This window comes from Lemur catta, chromosome 3 (genome assembly GCF_020740605.2).
Source record: "Lemur catta isolate mLemCat1 chromosome 3, mLemCat1.pri, whole genome shotgun sequence".
Taxonomy (NCBI): domain Eukaryota; kingdom Metazoa; phylum Chordata; class Mammalia; order Primates; family Lemuridae; genus Lemur; species Lemur catta.
Window position 1 is genome coordinate 18366471 of NC_059130.1, and position 19873 is coordinate 18386343.

At 36.7% G+C, this 19873-nt stretch overlaps 1 protein-coding gene and 1 non-coding gene across 3 annotated transcripts in view; one reads left to right on the forward strand and one right to left on the reverse strand.

Moving 5' to 3' along the window:
- DENND2C (DENN domain containing 2C) overlaps positions 1–19873 on the reverse strand; it is a 68280-nt gene that overhangs the window by 6718 nt on the left and 41689 nt on the right. For both annotated transcript variants that reach the window (XM_045546877.1, XM_045546876.1), the window contains exons 7-16: positions 15769–15813; positions 13720–13907; positions 9360–9469; positions 7673–7742; positions 7039–7116; positions 6349–6489; positions 5686–5834; positions 5019–5196; positions 2578–2619; positions 1526–1631 (exon numbers count right to left, since the gene is read on the reverse strand). In XM_045546877.1, the coding sequence (XP_045402833.1) occupies positions 1526–1631; positions 2578–2619; positions 5019–5196; positions 5686–5834; positions 6349–6489; positions 7039–7116; positions 7673–7742; positions 9360–9469; positions 13720–13907; positions 15769–15813 (1107 nt within the window). The remainder of the gene's footprint in view (positions 1–1525; positions 1632–2577; positions 2620–5018; positions 5197–5685; positions 5835–6348; positions 6490–7038; positions 7117–7672; positions 7743–9359; positions 9470–13719; positions 13908–15768; positions 15814–19873) is intronic.
- Positions 18711–18851, forward strand: LOC123636096. Its single transcript, XR_006734317.1, has one exon. It is a non-coding gene; the product is annotated as a U4 spliceosomal RNA (small nuclear RNA).

The following is a 19873-nucleotide window of genomic DNA, read 5'->3' on the forward strand; positions in this document are numbered from 1 at the left end:
CAAGGTCTCCAGAGCCTTTCCTATTGTCAGACCCACCGGTCAATTCTTAGTCCTCATCTTACTTGATCTCTTTGCAGCCTTAAGCGTTATTGTTTACTCTTTCCTTTGTGAAATACTTTTTCACTCAGCTTCTGAAATGTCATATTCCTGGTTTTTTACACACATACTTTCCTAGATTTTTCTTACTTTACTAGCTGCTCCATTTAGTCTCTTTTGCAGGATCCTTCATTTCTTCCCAACCTCCAAATGTTGGAAATCTAACCACACACACCTTTCCCAAGGGCTCAATCTTTAAGCCTTTGTTATTTTCTAACTACACTCACCCTATAGGGTCATCTCATCTGGTCCCACAACTTTAAAATGGCAATTTCTAAATGTATGTATTTAGCCCAAATCTGTCCCCTGAATCCCAGACTGATATATATATATAAATGCCTACTTAACATCTCTAGCTGGGGCTCAGTGGCTCATGCCTGCAATCCTAGAACTTTGGGAGGCCGAGGCAGGAGGATTGCTTGAGCTCAGAAGTTCAAGGCCAGCCTGAGCAAGAGTCAGACCCATTTCTACTAAAAATAGAAAAAATCATCCGGGTGTGGTGGTGTGCACCTGTAGGCCCAGCTACTGGGGAGGCTGAGGCAGGAGGATTGCTTGAGCCCAGAAGTTTGAGGTTGCAGTGAGCTATGATGATGCCACTGTACTCTACCTGGGTGACAGAGTGAGACTCTGTCTCAAACAAACAAAGAAACAAACCAACAAACAAAACCCATCTCTAGTTGTATATCTGCTAGGTATTGGACGTCCAAAAGGTATCTCAAACTTAATATCCAAAACTAAACTTTTTATTACTCGTCTAAATCTGCTCCTTCGCTAATGTTCCTCATTAGTAAATAGCTTTAGTTTTCTCATATGTAAAATGGTAGTTATAACACCTGCTTCATAATGATATTACAAGGATGAAATAAAATATTAATATATGCTAAGGTTTAACATAATGCTTGATCAGTGTAAGCAACCAATAAATATTTGCCCATTTATGCAACAATACTTATTGAGTACCTACTTATTGAATACTGTTTAAACTATTGGAGATAGAGAACAAAACAAAGTCACTGCTTTTATGGAACTTACATTCTAGCACATGAGATGGGGATAAAAGCCATGGAGAAAAATAAGTCAACGGGAAGAGGACAGACAGGGAGTGCTTGAGGAATAGGCACAGTTTTAAACAGGCCATCAGGAAAGGCCTCAGCAAGAAAGCAACATTTGAGCATGGACCTACAGGAAGAAAGGGTAGGAGTCACATGGCTATCTGGGGAATAGCATTCTGTAGATGTAACTGAGCAAGTGCAAAGGTCCTGAAATAGAAGGGCACCTGACACATTGAGGATCAGCAAAGAAGCTGATTAGAAGATTTTCAAGGTACAGGCAGCCTAATACTACTTTTGTATATCCTTTAACAGAGTGCTGGGCATTCAGTAAGTCTTTATTGCCTTAACCTTAAGTCTTTGGCCCACTTGTCACATACCTTGTGAAAAATTCTGCTCCTGAGCCAAGATTTCATTTCGTTCTTCCAAAATCTGCACTAGGGCAGCTTGTAGTTTAGGTGGTAAAATTTCATCCTCATCAGATACCTTAAGAAAAAAAATTGAGATTTTGTATGAGCTTTGAGAAAGTCTCAAACATGCACTAGTTAATAACCCAAAATTCCACGGGTGACTTTGTATGTATTTTGGTTAAATAGCCTCAAGTTTCCTTCTGTGCATGAAATAGACTCTATGATGCTTATGGTGTATACATTTTAACTACATTTAACTATTGAAAAATAAATAATATACTTTATAAAAATTTTTGGCACTTTTCCACCAAATATCTCTTATCTATAAGTCTTATGCTATATTACAAAGATTATCCCCAAATAAATGGTGTTTCAAATGTGATGAGCTAATTGATTTTGAAAAAAGACAAAGTCCTGGGAAACATTCTTATTCTTTTCCCCCTGTGTTTTAGTGCATACAAACCTATGTACAAGTTACATCCAAAGGACTACTCTGAGAAGGTTTTACTAAACTCTTCCTTTCTACTTTAATATCCAGAATAAATGACCACTTCTTTTTTCTCCTACTGTACCTGGTACTAATTTCTATTATATCATTTCTAAAATTTTATGTACACGTCTGCTTCCCTTCAGGGATCAAACTGTGTCTTACTCATCTTTAGATTCTGACTGACTGACAGAATATCTAAAAAATATCAGTGTTTAATAAATGCTTTTTAAATTTGATTAAATTAGAGGCTTATGTGTCAACCCATCTGGAGTTGAAGGGAGGGTTACCTCTTTTGAGAATGTCATTTATTCTGTTTCCTCCTTCCTTCTTTGAGATAAACAGCTATAAATCCAAGCCAAATTTTTCAGGTCAATCTTGTACGATTGGCCCATAATGTCAATTCAAGTATGTGTATGAACTAAAAGTCTTTCCTGAGTCATCTTCTCTAAGTACTTTCACATATTGTCTGTCCAATTATCTAAGATAGACCTTTATCCTAAAACATTATGTAATCACCTCCTTTGGCACTCACCTCCTGTAAGAACTTGTCTGCACAGAGATCAACTATCAGCACCTATGAAATAAAGGAGCCAGACGAGTTCAACCAGAGACATTCACAGACAAATACATTAGGCACTGCCAGATCAGGAATGGTGTTTTGATTATTTCAGGCAATGGGAATAGTTTTAAACAAAATTAACCCCAAGTTGTAGCCTGTTTAAGTTAACCCATTTCCAAGTAACTGCAAAGATCTAATGAAAAAAAAGTTAACCTATGAACACAACAAATAAATTCCAAGTAAAAAAACACATTGGTGCGCATACCCTATAAATTAAAAGAGACTTAAAAAAATATACCAACCAAATACAATGTATGGATTTTATTTGGAACCTGATTCAAACAAATTATTAAAAATTTATGAGACAATTGGAGATCTGAATACTGGATTTTGTTAATAATAAGGAACTGTTAAATATTTTAGTTATAATGGTATTGGGGTTATGTTTAACAATGCCTTTATGTTACAGAGATTCATACTATAATATTACAGATGAAATTATGCCAGGATACAATTCAAAATATTATGGGACAAGCCAGGCAATGTGGCTCATTTCTGTAATCCCAGCGACTCAGGAGGCTGAGGCAGGAGCGTCGCTTGAGGTCAGCAGTTTGAGACAAGTCTGGGCAACATAGCGAGACTCCATCTCTAAAAAAGTAAGAAATATTAGTCAGCTGGGGTGGTGTGCGCCTGTAGTCCCAGCTTCTCAGGAGGCTAAGACAGGAGAATCGCTTGAGCCCAGCAGTTCAAAGAAACAGCGAGCTATGATCATGCACTCCAGCCTGAGCAACAGAGCAAGACCCCAGTCTTTAAAAAAAAAAAAAAAATGGGAGAGAGGAATGTGTCAGGGTAAAGACTGGACATGACTTGATAAGTACTGAAATACAGTGACTGGCACACGAGAATTAATTTTACCCTTCTGTTTACTTTTACATATGTTTGAAATTTTCCATAATAAAGTTTTTTTTAAAAAGACAATGGATTTTACAAAAGATAATATTCAAATGGCCAATAAACACATAGAAGGATGCCCAACTTCAATGGTAATCAAGGAATGAAATCTAAACCACAACTGGAATACCACTACCCACCCACCAGATAGGCTAAATTACACAAACTGATGATAGTAAGTGTTGACGATGATATGGAACAATAAGAATTCTCATACACTGTTGGAGGAAGTTTAAATTGGCACGAGTGCTTTTAAAAAGTTTGACTTTATTTATTAAAGTTGGATATATGCTTACCCTATCACCCAGCACTTCAATTTCTAAGTATATATCCATAGAACTGCATGCATGTATGTACCAAGCGTCAAGTACAAGAATATTTATAGCAACATTATTCATTATAATCCCAGGCTGGAAACAACTCAGATGTTCGTCAAATATAGAATGGATAAAAAAAATTGTGGTACATTCACACAGTGGAATCTTACGTACAATTAAAATGATCAAACTCCTATTAAACTCATCAACATGGATGAATCTTACACACATAATGTTAAGCAAAAGAAGCCAGGAAAAAATATATATACTGTATGATTTCATTTATATCAAGCTGAAAACCAGGGAAAGCTGAATTACATTGTTTAGGGATGCATGCCTAGGGGGTAAAACTATAAAGAAAAACAAGTAAATGAATATCATAAAAATCAAGATAATGAATGCCTTTTGTAGGAGATGGGGAAGGAAGCAGAGATCAGAAGGAGGCACGATGGGGACTTCTAGGGCGCTGGTACTGATTCCACTGCAGTAATGTTTCCATTCCACTCCAATGCTGGCTACGTAAGTGTTCAATTTGTGATAATTTGCTGCACTGTACATTTTGTTTTGGGCACTTATCTATATATGTGTTATAATTGAAACAAAAAAAATTTTTTGAGACAGGGTCTCACTCTGTTGCCCAGGCTAGAGTGCAGTGGCATCATCATAGCTCACTGCAACCTCGAACTCCTGGGCTCAAGCACTATGCCCAGCTAATTTTTCTATTTTTTGTAGAGAAGGGGTCTTACTACGCTGGTCTCGAACTCCTGGCCTTAAGCAATCCCCTTGCCTTGGCCTCCCAAAGTGCTAGGATTACAAGAGTGAGCCACCACACCTGGCTTGAAAACAATTTCTTAAGTTAACCTAGAGTAGTTTTTGTGTTTGACTTTAAAAATAAAAGACCTACCCTTCAGAATAACATAAGAATGAGCCCATGGTTTACTATTATAAGTAAGATACAACTTTGGATTCGTGTGTACTATAGAATTTTTCTTACTTTAATAAAAGATACCAAAACATGATAGCATAATGTATTAATAATTATTATTTTAATATTTATAAATAACAATTCTACCACTCTTAAAGATCACTTATTTTCATTTGTCAAGGTTCCAATATTTTCCATAGGTACTATTTCTTCCATCTCACCTCTTCAATGGGTAGGTCCTGGAGCTGTGGTAAGGAGCAAGATAGGATTCCAATAAGGAATGGAGTAGGTGAGCACACAATGTCGATCATAGATGCTGGCAGGACTGGGATGTAGGTATGCTGCCAGGTGAATGGATACAGTGTGGCTACCACGGCATGGCCACACTTTGACAGAGTACTAGCCAGAGGAGAAAGCAAACAGTGTCACAAATAAAGCAGCAATGTAGAGGGCATTTCAGATATTATGTTAAAGAATTACAAAACTGATGCTGGTTAGTGATCATAGATTAACAACTCTGTAAATACTCATTAATTTTTAACATTTTACTTAAAATTTAAACTTAATTTATTGACAATGTTTAATCTCAATCCAGCTCTTCCCTATAATTTATCATGCTAAAAATTAATGCGTACTTAGAAACGCATTACCGATTTTTAACAGCAGTTTAAGGTGCATTTAAAAGGTTAATTTATTACAACTCAAAAAAAAAAGTCACTGGTATAGCCTAATGCAAATGGCTCGTTGATTATTTGGAATTATCCATGTCACTATACCTTTAGGTTAAATGAGAGACTGATCCTATATTTTTTTAATATGCCCAGATTTTAAAATAGTAAGAATAAGTAAAACACCAGTATGAAGTGACATATTTCATTTATTTCTTACCTTAAGCTGTTGGCAACAAAGATTACCCTCCGCTCCAAGAGGAGAGAGGCACAGACTCGGATGAGGTGACACACACTCAGGCACTTAAAGAGACATTCAAAATCAACATGTTCCAATCGGGAATCTAGTGGTCGGCAGAGTTCAATTGACTGAAATGCAAGAATTTGAATCAGGGAAGCTGATGTTGGAAAACAATCTCAATGATGACACTATGGATCCTGCCATTCTTATGCAAGTTAAGTGCAAGAAAGAGGGTTTGCTCTACAGTATGTGAATAGCAAATTAGCTGGACATGGTGCTTGAGCCCAGGAGTTCCAGGTTGTGCGGATCCCAAAGCCTACAGTTTATTTTGTGCTGTAAACTGATGGTAAAATCCTTTATTCCATCTGAGGACAGTATGTATAATCTTCATGTATCACACTGAAATTATCATTACGAAGGGGTTCAATCTATGTATGGTGGAAAATCTCTGGGTCCTGGGTCTAGGAACAACTATGTCACAGATCAATTGGGTATTTCTCCAGTGCTTTATGAGGCTAAAACACACTCTTCACAGTTTATGAAAAAGAGAAAACTATGCCGTTGGGCTTCTGGAAACTCTGCCTGTTAGTATAGGCCTGCTTTTTGCTGGCTATCACACCTTTCCAAAACAAGCTAACTTACCCCATCTCCAGCCCCAGGAAGGTAGCTCTTAACTGTGATGGTGCGTCCAGGGGCTGGGAAGGGAGCTTCCATGACACTTTGCATGAATGGGTAAACAAGAGCTGGAGACATTTCTCTTCTCTTCTCTACTTCATCCAGAATCTATACACACAAAATGTTATTTTATTATGGACTCAGTTAAAATACATAAAAGAATCCTATTACAGGAACTGCCAAACTTGGTGTACAAACTTTAAAATAACACCAATAGAATTTAATACAGATAAGCTTCTGTAGCCAATAATAGTTCCATAAGCATCATATCTCTTAGGGGTAGCTTTATACCCTCCAAAAAAAGTTACTAACATAAATCAACTTATTTTTAGACAAGGAGCCCCTTTTCATTTTACTAAGAGACGGGCAAAGACGGTGACACTGACAATGAAATCCTGCAATTTGGCATCTAGGAGAGACATGAGACAAGATAAGCTTTAGGTTATGTTCTCCCTTAAGCTGGAGTTTCAGCAAACCAAAATGAGGATGATGGAACACCAGCAGCTGGGTTAGGGATCCGAATTTAAGCCTTCTAGTCTTGTGGTTCCTAATTTACCAATAGGGAACCTTTCTAAAGTAAGATGTTAAAGTCTATGACACTTGACATTGAGAATTCAGAAATAATACCACTTTTCATAAAGCCCATTCTGCACTCACCTTTGAAAAAAGATTGAAGCAGCCCAGGCGACTAACCATGCAGTATACCTCAGGGAGTCGCTTTCCTTTGCCTTCTGGCTAAAAGAAAAAAACAAAACAAAACAACTAACCAGCACAATTTTTTACTAATTTGGACTATTAATACTCTTTTAATACTCTTCGTACAGAGCAGGAACCAGGGCTCTCACTCTCAATGAACACTGAAAGACAGGAAAAGTGCTAAAAGTGATAGCACGATTTATTTTAGATTTAGTGAAGCTATCCTAAGTAAGAAAAAAGCCCTAGTACAGTTGGTAAATAACTCAGAGCTCCTTTGACTGGTTCATTGTACTCCATTCCTCAAATATACCCAGACTGATACTCAGCCAGTATGTCAGTGGTTATTTCCTCTATTATAAACAAACAAATAAATAAAATAAATACATACCCCTTCTATTTTGGAACACTCCATGGTTTGGAACACTCTGTGGCTAACCCCCATGTTGCACTTGCTGTTTAAAGCTAACAAAGCTTCTTTAATACACAGATCATTGAGTAGCCCTCAAACTCATCTACGGAGAGTACTTCTGAAGTCCTTAGCCTGACTCTATTGTTCCTTGAGCAAACCTGTCTGTAGCACAGGTGTGGTACTTACCAAGAGCTTCTTACAGTAACCAAACCACCGGCTTCCATCTTCACCAGTCAAGACAAAGGAGAACGTTTCACTGTAAAAATAGCCAGTAATTATTCTGAGATCCAAACAACTGCTTATAGCATTCCTCATGGAACAAACAATTGAAAATTAGGGTCCAACAGCAGTCATTTTATGATCTAAGAGGAGGTGTTAAAATTACATTTATTGCCTTTTGCTTTAAGAATATCTTGCCTTATACTAGAGTGAGGGAATAAGGTATTGGAAATGCTATTGATGCTGTTGCCTCCCTTTACTTTCTTATTTATACACTCTAGCTATTAATCAAGCCCATTTTCCTTTTGTTGAATTCCCAATATGGTCAAACATATAGGTAAGCTATAAAAGATTTTGATATGCCATTTCCCCATTCCAAATTGCCAAATTCTTCTATTTAGTTCTGAGAAGCCATATGGAACAGTGATAGGCAAAGGATTATATCACCAATATATAAACATCAATAGGAAAAACATCAACATGGGCAAAAGATATGCATAGATAATTTACAAAAAGAAGACCTAAAGATGCCCAAGAAAGAAACTCATTAATAAGCAAAGAAATCCAAATTTGAATAATAAATATATATGTCTATATATGGCCAAAAATATAGATTGGGAGGGAATATGTTAAAATATTTACAGTGACTCTCTTTGAGTAACCAGATTGCCAGTGAGTTCTAATTTCTGCTTTTTATTTACTCTTCTATATTTTCCAAATATTCTAGAATAAACATACATAACTTGGGGGGAAAAGCCAACCATGGAGCAGCCAAGCCAACATGAAAGAAGCTGCCTACGTGGTTAGCAGTACAACTGACAACACAAGAGCATCAAGGCTGATGGCTGAGAGTGCTGATCAGGCTAAACTGGTTATGAGAGATGGCAGCTTAGCCTGGAGGCAATGTGAGGTGGAAGTGCAGAGCTATTTTTTTCCCCTTGACTTCCCTTTGAAGTCATCCAGAGCTACTTAAGCAACAGCTGAGGCTGTCACCCAGCAGGTCATTGGCATGTGATATGGTTCAACTAAATCAAGCTTTTCAATCTCACCAGCATCATCAATAATTACAGTGTTGAACAAAGCAGTTATTGATTTACAAGCAGGATTCAGGTGATAATGGTTTATTAATTAAAAACAGTAATTTCCTCTAGACACTTGGCATAAATTCTTTAATAATTCCCTTCTCACTATACCCACAGTTCCCAAACTGGAGTCTCTCTTTGTACAAGTTCCACAGGGGAACATATAATCTGGGCTGTGGCTTGCTATATCAACTTGAAAAAGAAACAAGATGAAGACATTGCTTGTTTTATCCCTGTTTCTAGATTGCATCTCAAAATCCAAGTCCTTTTTCATTTTCTGTCCACTTGGGGACATTTCTAATTTTATGAAAGTCAAACTATTTTTTCTGCAGAATTGGCAAACCGAAGAGACTCTCAAAGTTGTTTCCTCTCTGACACTGAAATTATTCTGTGTTTTTTTTCCAAGTCCCATATAGGAAATGTTCTAATTCTGCTTCTTCCTTTCCTCCCACTGCATCCTTGACCTGCCAGTGTTCATGCAGCTTCACTTCTGGCTCTAGCCATTTCTCAAAAACTCTGATTTTATTTTTGCAGCTCTAACAAGTAGAAATCAGATAAAGTACCCCATTTACCTCTTGAGTTCTGAGGCTGGCACCCAGTCCTTTGAGTCAGGAAAACAAAATTTTGGGATAACTTTGAGCCTCTCTTCAGTGTCTTTGGATTGCTTATAGCCATGATCACCCTGAAAAAGATAACACCATAGGTGACTATTATTCTGTGTAAGTGGACAAGAGAAATAGACTCAGCTTGGTCTCAGGAAAAGAAGCCTCTGATAAACCTGAGCAGTTGTCTCAGCATGATTTTGTATTGTCTATCAAAACAGGAAGGCCAAGACTGGAAATCACTGAAGATGCACTGAGAAGAGTTACTAAGAATAAAGAATCCTATTTTTACATAGAAATGGCACCAGTGGGTATCCATTATAATATAGTCTAAGAGAGATGACTGAAAATAGTTTCTTATCTAGAGGCAAAATATTAAGTCAGGATTCACATACTAGTGGAAAACCCAGTATTTTTTAATGAATCATGGGATATAAGATAAATACAACTCCATTCTACAATATACTGAGAGCAAAAACCTAGTCAGCTCAAGACACTCTCTGATCAGTAATCAAAGGTGCTTTAAAATGGCAGATGGATGTTATTTAGAAAAGATACTATTTTTTTAGAATCTAACTTATATATAATCATTTCCCTAAGCATATAATCTTTGCTACCTAATTACTAGTTTGCAACTTCCTATAAAATTTTGGCACGGAAGACCCTGTTTCATAAGTCTGATATTATACTTTAAAAGACAGTCTAAATTTAATGAAACCAGACATTTAGATATTAGTATCACCTGTCTATAAAAACAAGCACATAAGCCTAATTACCATATTGATTTGAGACAACTAATAAAAATGACCTTTAATTTCTTTCTTTCTTTTCTTTTTTTTTTTTTTTTTTTGAGAAGGAGTGTTGTTATGTTGCCCAGGCTGGCTTTGAACTTCTGGACACAAGTGATCCTCCTACCTCAGACTCTTGAGTAGCTAGCTAGGACTACAGGCATGGACCACTGTATCCTGCCTCCTTTAATTTTTCTTTTTTTTTTTTTTTTTTGAGACAGAGTCTCGCTCTGTTGCTTGGGCTAGAGTGAGTGCTGTGGCGTCAGCCTAACTCACAGCAACCTCAAACTCCTGGGCTTAAGCGATCCTACTGCCTCAGCCTCCCGAGTAGCTGGGACTACAGGCATGTGCCACCATGCCCAGCTAATTTTTTCTATATATTTTTTTAGTTGGCCAGATAATTTCTTTCTATTTTTAGTAGAGACGGGGGTCTCGCTCTTGCTCAGGCTGGTCTCGAACTCCTGACCTCGAGCGATCCACCCGCCTCGGCCTCCCAGAGTGCTAGGATTACAGGCGTGAGCCACCGCACCCAGCCTCCTTTAATTTCTTAAAAAAAAACAAAAATACAGCCATTCTGGATCACTTGGATATTAACCTCTTAAAAAATGGAAAAGCATTCTAACAAATTTTCAGTTGTAATATAGTCTATTATTTTTATATTGTTAAATGATGCACAATCATCTCCATTCAAGGTTTCCACAACAGAATAAAAAAACGGCTCAATCAGTGCTTTTCCTCTCTAACTTATGGGTGCTTTAGGCACAAAGATGCTTTTTTACTTACAGACATCCCTAAATCGCTGCCAGAGTCAACTGCATCCTTATCTGGTTCTGAGACCATTAATTCAGGCTTAGATATTCCTCTGCAATTGTAAGACTGATCAAAACCAGGAAAATATTCAGCTCCTCTTGAGAAATTCGATTACTCACGACTATTTAGATTACATTATTTTAGACTATAACATTAATAGTACTGTTTTACTAAACAGTGCTGTGATGTTGTGCTCTCAGGCTACACTGAGGAATTTTATCAGAAATTAAACTGACTGATTTGTTTACTGTAGGGATGTTACTGGGGACTTTTTAAAAAATGAGAATCCATGCAAGAAGTGACTCTTAGATTCTAGTACAATTGCGCTTTACTAGCTTTTTTAGTGAAACATATACCTAAGCATTATAAACCCCAAATCCTAAAGTGACAGAGCAAATGACTTAAATTAGAGAAGTGGCCCAAGCAGTAAGTTTGAAAGTGAGTGAGAGAATGTCCCTATTTAAAGGGATCACTCTTTACTAGAACAAGGTACAAAATTCGCAGGGCACAGCACAAAATGAAAATGTGGGGCCCCTTGTTCAAAAATCAAGAAAAATTAAATATAAAATAAAATATAAAACTTTCCTTTTTTCTGTGGTCTCCTAACCTGCAATGGAGTTTTTATTTGCTATTTAATGTCACACTCCCTCAGGCATGAGGATCCTGGGGGACGAGTGCAAACCCTTACAAGTGCCTAGGGGCCCGGCCTGCAATCTGGTACACAAGTAGCCCACCAGCTGCTGGGTTTCCTTGCCAGGAAGCTGTAAGGAAATTGAGCCAGGCATCAATTTCCCTTCCTATGTGTGTAACATAACATTCTAACCCATAGCGGTTGGGTAGCCCCAAAGGATTTGCAGCCTCCACACAGAGGGGTACTGAGATTGGGGTGGTGGAAAGGTTTGTCCCTACCAAGTCACCCACTGGACATGAGTGGTACTACTGGCCCAGGGCAGGGTGGGCTGCTCCCATATGCTGCAGGGCAATGCCTGCCTGGTCCAACCCTCCCTAGCCTGTGCCCGTGCCCAAGCCCCAGCACGGGAGAGAAGGTGGCAGCAGTCACTGAGCCAGATAGGGTCCGGGAGCCAGGCTGTAGGGAACAGGACAACTAGAGAATCCATCCTAGCTAGGCGGCAGGAGATGACTCAATGCATGAACTGTGGCTTTAAGACCTTGGCACACGTCCAATTTTCACATCAATTTTCCCTTTGAATTTCTCTTGTAGAACACAAATTCAAAGATAAAATTATTAAGCATTTTCAAGATGGTGACTGCAAAGCATTAAACCCTAAGCATAGGGTCCCTCTGAGCAGCGGAGGGAGGGGGCTTTGTGCAACTGCACTGGTCACTTGCCAAGAAGTCCTATTCCTTACTCAGCCTCAGCCAATTCCTGACCCTTAGGAACGTAGGCTAAGTGTTGGCAGTCTTTCCAGTTTCTCAGGAAAAGGCAGCTATACAGATTTGTAAGTGAAATTTGATTTTTAAAAGTTGGCAGCAAAGCTTGTTGTTACTTTTATAAAAATATGAATGCAGTGCAAAAAAAATAAAAACCCAAACAAATGCCTGTGGGCTCAGTTTGCTCATAGGCTCAATAAGCTTTATGAGAACAGGGACTAAGAAGACCTTTTTCAGTTGTACTCTCATCATCTAATCCTGGAAAACAGTAGGTATTTTTAAAATATTTGATTGAATGACTGAATGCTTTTTTAAAAAGATAGGACAAACGAAATAATATTGTTAATAATAACAGCTACCATTTATCAAGTGTATACTATGCCAGAAACTGCATTAAGTAATTTACATAATCTTATTAAATTATTACTAACAATGGGTAACATTATATAGTGCTTACTATATATGCCAGATACTGTTCTAAGTGCTTTATACAAATTAGCTCATTTAATCCTCACTGCAACTCAAAGGGGTAGATACTATTGTGATTAACCTCATTTTACAAATGAAGAAATTGAGGCACAAAGAGGTTAAGTTAACTGCTCAAAGTCACAGAGCTAATAAGTAGTAAATGCAGCATGCTGGCTCAGAGTCTATGCTCTAAACCACTACCACCCTATTCTGCCACATTTATTTTTTATTTTTTTAGACCTAGTCCTGAACGCAGAATTAATACATTTCTTTCCTTTTTCTTGAGACAGGCTCTTGCTTCGTCACCCAGGCTGGAGTGCAGTGGTTGAGCATAGCTCACTGCAGCCTTGAACTCCTGGGCTCCAGTGAGCCTCCTGTCTCAGCCTCCTGAGTAGCTAGGACTACAGGCATATGCCACTATGCCCAGTTAATTTTATTTATTTATTTATTATTTTTTTGAGAGATGGGGTCTTGCTATATTGCCCAGGCTGGTCTCAAATTCCTGTCCTCAAGTGATCCTCCCACCTTGGCCTCTCAATGTGCTAGGATTACAGGTATGAGCCACCATGTCTGGTCTGCCACATTTATTGCTCCCCTCCTCAAGTGTGAGAAAATTGTAGCTTTGTAACTTGTTAAAGATTATTAAATGGTAGAGTGAAAAATAAAAAACTGACTTGGAGAATGAGCTTGTTTTGTTTTTTCCTTTGGTTGTAGCTCATGCCTAACATAAGATGTCATTAAAGTCACTTATCAGATCCTGTCACAAGTGCAGTATTGGTAAAAGCTGGTTGAGATAACAATAAACAGAAAGATAGGAAATAAATAGAGACACAGGAACATTCCTGAATGCCTCTTGGCCTCCGTATACTTACCTTGCTAGGGAATTGTTGTATGATTTGGGGAATATAGCTTATTCCTGATGGTTTCTTCTGTAGAGATACCACCACAAAGAGTTCAAACAGCTGCTGCTCTTGTAATTCAATAAGATCCCGCTCCAAGGTCTGATAGTGAGGATTCCTCTTAGAAGACTGCTGCAGTTGTGCTAAGCGCTTGTGGCGATCTGGAATGGAATCATGAAGCTATGTTTTCTCTCTGTAGCCCTCTCTTCCCTCTAGCATCTAGAGGTCATGACCCATATAGGACTAATGTTCACACAGTCATTGCTGAATGAATATTGACTAACCAATATCTGCCATGCATACATACCTGTTAGGGCTATGACATAGCTGCGGGATAAGTACAGACCATCACAAGTGCCCAGGGTCCCCACTCTACCTCTGGGCAGCAGTGAGACTAACATTTTATGTCCCAACACATCTTTCACGGCATCATACCAGGACACATGGAAAATGTCAGGAAAAAGCACTGGGTTGACAGATAATAGATGCCACTGCCTGGAATGCCATGAAATCAAAGGGGTGGGGTGGGGAAGATCTGATAAAAGAATTGCATGCTACAGAGAGTAAGTACAGAAAGGGATGAATCTGAAAAATTAAAACAAAAAGTATCCTCATATTAAAGAAACTGTCCTTTTCCCTTCCCTCCTTGATATATATTACTAATAATGAATATACACTTATATCGATAAATAGTACTAATATGTGAAGAAAAAAATGAAGTGGAAGAAGATATCTATTTGCAGACTATTCTTCCAAAGAATAAAATTATGGAAGCATACTATTTAAACAGTCATAACAATGTCACTCAAGATTGGATAGCATCTATCCTCTATTCTCATTTATCTCTAAATTCTGAAAATGTGGGGGGGTCTCCACTAGAGGAAATGGTGTACTTGCAGAAAAAATGAGGCTAAGTATCCCAGAGATTTTGTCTATGTGTCATTCTGAGCCACTGAATAGAAAGACTCATCCTCTGATTATTTTTCATTTCTTTGTGAGATATGAAGCATTCTGGCCCCAAAGAAGTTACACTATTGATCAAAATATTAAGAGCACTTAAAAAACTACATGTAGGAGTGGCTCCCCAGAATTACATTTAGTGCTCTAGACAAAGCTTTACTTACTCAAAGGGCTGAGTTCAAGTCCAAAAAATTTTAGGTCCTGTGTCTCAGTAGCAATAGCACTAAATTAGTCATCTTTACATATCTAGGCTGAACCTGATGATGATTTAAGTTTCACCTTCAGTCAGGCTACAGAATCAAACACCTGACTTGAAGCAACTCAGGCCAGTGGAGGGAGCACAAGACTCTTAATCATAAGATTAGAGTATCAGACTTGGAATTGCCCTGTACTCAGGTTTGAAAATTCATGTCTCCTACTTTTTTCCATGACTTAGTATGTCAGTCAGTTAAACAGGAACTAGATAACTTGCTTTGACAATTCATTAGATAAAGGATACAGGGCACCATGAAGTGCTTGGACAAATATAGCCAGAAATAAATGGTGCATTCTATAATATATTCTAGTAAAAAGTAAACAGCACAATAATTTGGAATATAAATGCCCATGAAGGAGAAACAGATAAATGTTTCCTTTTTCAGTATTGGAGATATCAAAGTTACTTATTTAAGTAACTTAAATTACACTTGAGTGACGGTGAAAAATCAGATATTTAATGCTAAGTATTTGTCTCAGAGGATGATTCACACGCTCTATTTTGGCTGCTGGGAAACTACTGCATATACGTCTGGACACGTAGCCCTGCGCCGCTCCCCTAAGAACATTCCATTCTAAGAACCATACTGGTTTGTCTCACTCTACTATGGGAGATTTTTAATGCTGTCAAAGATCTGACAGTGTACTTTTTAGTTCCCCAAATCTCTCAGGTTCTGAAAATAAAGAAATCACCTACAAAATGAAACATCATGTGAGAAAAAACATGCTTAATCACAAAGCTAGGTGCCACTCCACCTATAACCATGATCATCACAAGAACGGGAGCAGCCCCAATGACTCACTCACTCTTTGGCAGATACTCGGCATCACTTTCGTTCCCACTGGTTTCACCTGAAAAGAGAGAAAGAGTTTCCATTTGTATTGTCCAACAGTAGGAAGTGTACGAGGATGAGAACAATGTAAAACCTCCACGGACCTGGGTACTTGGAGTAAGGAGTAATGAAGATGCTGAGCCTTTCTCCAAACCAGTTAGTTATATCGAGTTAGGGCAATTACTGAAAGAGAATAAAAGGCGCAACAAAGAAACTACTCTATTACATCTTCTTCCTAAAACCTACCTCACTCCTCAGCTCCTCTTTCATCCCTGATTCTAGAGTTAACAGAATTTTGGACTAGTTTTAAGAAGTCTGATTCAGAGTGGATTCTATTTCTACATCTGCATCCTTGTCTGCATTTATATTCCCAAATAAAGTATCAAAGGTAGAACACCAAGCAGGCTAAACAAAAATCAAACACCAGGCAGACTATGAATTTAGAATAACAAGAAAATGTGGAAGCTAGGAGAAATTACCAAGTAATTAAGTCTACCTTGTCTATAATGCCTCTAAGCTACCTCTAAACCCATATTGATCTTTCTTTTACTCTGAATTCATATAGTATTCATACTGCTTTGAATTGTTCTTATTTTCCCCAATCACATTTTAAGTATCTTGAGGATAAGGGGCTATGTTGTTTTCACAAGGGAGTTTTTGTACTACAATTTTGGGCACACAATTTATAAAATTAAAAAAAAAAGCTTCCTGAATAAATGAATGAAAGATTTCTAGATTGTCTGAAAAGCTAAAGCAAAACAAGAAAAGTACAAAGAAAGGGAAAATCTTTAAATGTATCAGGAAAAAAAAAGCCTAGAAGTCATAAATGAAAATATATGTGTTTGATTATATAAAATTGTATCTAATAAAAAGTCATTAGTAAATTCAAAAGTGAACAATAAACTGGGAAAATATTTTTAAACACATTGCAGATACAAGGCTAAGTTTCTTAATATTCAAATAACTGTTATAAATCAAGAAGAAAATACAGCACAACAGAAAAAGGAATGAAGGGTAGGAATAGGCAATTCATAGAAAAAGATTTATAAATTATTGATAAGCATGAAAATTGCCCAAGTTAAAAATGAAAGAAATGTACATTAAAACAAATAAGATATAAGTTTTCAACCATGATATTGGCAAAAAAATAAAAAGCTTTAATAAAACATAATATTGGTGAAGATTATGGGGAAAGAGGCATTTTCAAACGCTGTTTGAAGAAACATAAGCTGTTACAATCTCTTTGTGAGACAATTTGGCCACAGCTATAAAAATTTTAAATCCATGTATTCTTTGATCAAGTAATTCCATCCACTGCTAGAAACTTATTCTACAGATATAGTCTTACAAATATACAGAAATATAAGTAAAAGGATGCATATTGTAGCATTGTTTAAAGATATATATGTATACACACACACACATACTCCCCTTAAATATCCACAGGTTAAATAAAATGGTAAAACAACCAAAATGTCTACCAACTTAATAAAATTATTTTATGTCTATACAATGAAATACAGTTCAGCTATGTGGATCTCTATGTGTTGATACCGAAAGAGCTCTGAAATACATTAGTTAAGCTTTTTAAAAAAGGAAGGTAGGCAAAATATGAATAGTATAACATTATTTGTGTAGAAAAAGTATGTGCATATGCATAAAATTTTTAGGAGTGGTGGAAGGAGGTTTGGTAAACTCTGGCTTTTCATTTTATAATAAGGACTAAAAGAACATTAAAAGAAATGGTACCTCTTTATAAGATAGATGGGAAAAGTACATAAGAGATGTTACAAAAGAAGTACCTATTTATTTGTTGCATACTACATAGGCATTATAACTCCAAATTAGCCACCATTCAAAAATTATAGTGGGGCTATAAAATATTGTTCAGGAGGAAGAAACAAACATTGATAGCTCCTGAGTCCGATTTGTATCCTTAGCACCAGGCACCTCTTAGGAGCTCATGAAGTGTCTGGAAAGAAAGAAAAGAAAAAGAAAAGGGAGAAAAGACAATATAACTGGAAAAGATCTTATAAAAAATCATTTAAGTGGCTTTAGTATATTCACATCTATGGGTTTTGATGACCTACATTCCAAGACGCTGAATGAAGGTTCAGTGGATTATGAGCCAATAGGGAAATCTATTGAGAATCTGTAGGGATCAAAAAAGTACCAGGTTGTCTTTTTTAAATATGTGAGTTCCACACACAAAATTATAATGCCAGAATTGAAGAAAAGCAGTAAGTCATTTTATAACACTTGAAAACTGAAAGTTAAGAAATGTTCAGGTTAGAATACATTAGTAAACCCTAGCATGTACTGACAGAGTAGGTAAATATAATTATCTAGTTTTATTAGGCATTGTTGATATACAGACAGAAGCTTATGGAGAAAAATGAAAATCTGCAATGATGGAGCCAAGAGATCCTCAGATGTGAGAGAAACTTCTCTGATACACTGGAGGAAGTGGTCACAAAAGCTGGGTAAATGCTGTTTTCTTTGAGCCATGCAAAGAAAAACTTTTTCCCATATTTTAGTTGATAAATAATAACTGTACATATTCATGGGGTACATAGTGATATTTTGATATGTATAATGAATAGTATCAGATCAGGGTAATTAGCAAATTCATCATCTCAAACACTTATAATTTCTTTGTGTTGAAAACGTTCATATCCTTCTAGCTATTTGAAACTATATATTATTGTTAAGTATAGTCATCCTCCAGTGGTAGAGAAAGCTAGAACTTATTTCTCCTAGAAAAATAAACTTTTAGAGAAGGATTACAATGTAGAGAATGCTACTTTTTGTGTGTGTGTGCGCTAGAAGTTGGCAATTCAGGCTATTAAATAATTTTTTTCTTTTCAACATTGATATAGTATATAAAAAGGATTTGGGTCTTCAAAAACTTGTCTTAGCTTTGCACAGTGGTAGTATTATAACCAATGAGGCTTATCTAAGGCATAATTATTGCTAATTGAAAACTTTTCCCAATACTCCACCATGATGACTTGAAATATAGTCAGCATCGGCAATTTTTGACAGCCTCTACGGAGACTGAAAAAAAAAAAAAAGGAAAAAAACTTGTCTTAGAGCTAAATATACTAAAATGTCCTTGATCCAGAGGGCATAAAGCATACAAACAAAATAAGGGATCAATAATAACCTACTTAGAGTGAAATACCTGGACAGTAGTTACCAAAAGACTGCTGTTAATCTGGGAAAATGCTAAGCACTTGTGCTGGCCCTAGTGTCTTAATATTTTACATAATTTGCAATTTATAATTTATTTCCTTATCTGTAAAACAGTGACAATAATATCTGCCACATAGGGTTATTTAGGGAATTAATAGTAATGCATTGGAAAGGATCCAGCACAATACCTGGCATCAGTCTTCATTTTCATTTTCTGTCTCTAGTTCTGAATTATGCAGATAAAAAACCTTCGACAATACTCTTATTGTGGATAAGGAAATACATGGACAAGAGACAGACTACTAAAAATCAAAGTATATGAGAAAAAGTGACTGCTGATGATAGAAAAGATTAAGACATTGTAGAGCCATGCTCCTTGATTCAAATCTATGTTTCCTCCTCTAGCTCAGCTTCTTTGTTTGTAAACTTAGGATAGTCTCTGCCTATCCTAATTGTCATATGTTACATATGAGATGTAATATGTAAAGAAACTATTACTACACTCAATAAGTAGTAGCTATTATTAATAACAATAACCAAAAGTATTTCTTCCCCAGAGACTAAAACATGTTTTAATAATTGCCTTTGAAAATATGAAAACTTACATTAAAAATGGTGACCAGTTGATTTTAATCATCACAGAGTAAGAAGAAAGAGTCTTAAGTTGTAACACAGAGGATTTTATTTTCAGATAGTAAGTTGTTACAATGTTGAATAGATTTTTAAAGGAAATTAAGACATTTCTGTCTTTGGAAGTCCGTAAAAAGAAGAAATATTCTCCTTTGGTATAACTTGGCTGTTGTTATGAATCTGATAAATAAAATTGCTAAATTCTACATATTCTTTGTCAGACAACCAACTTAAGAATCTTGCATGCATTTGTA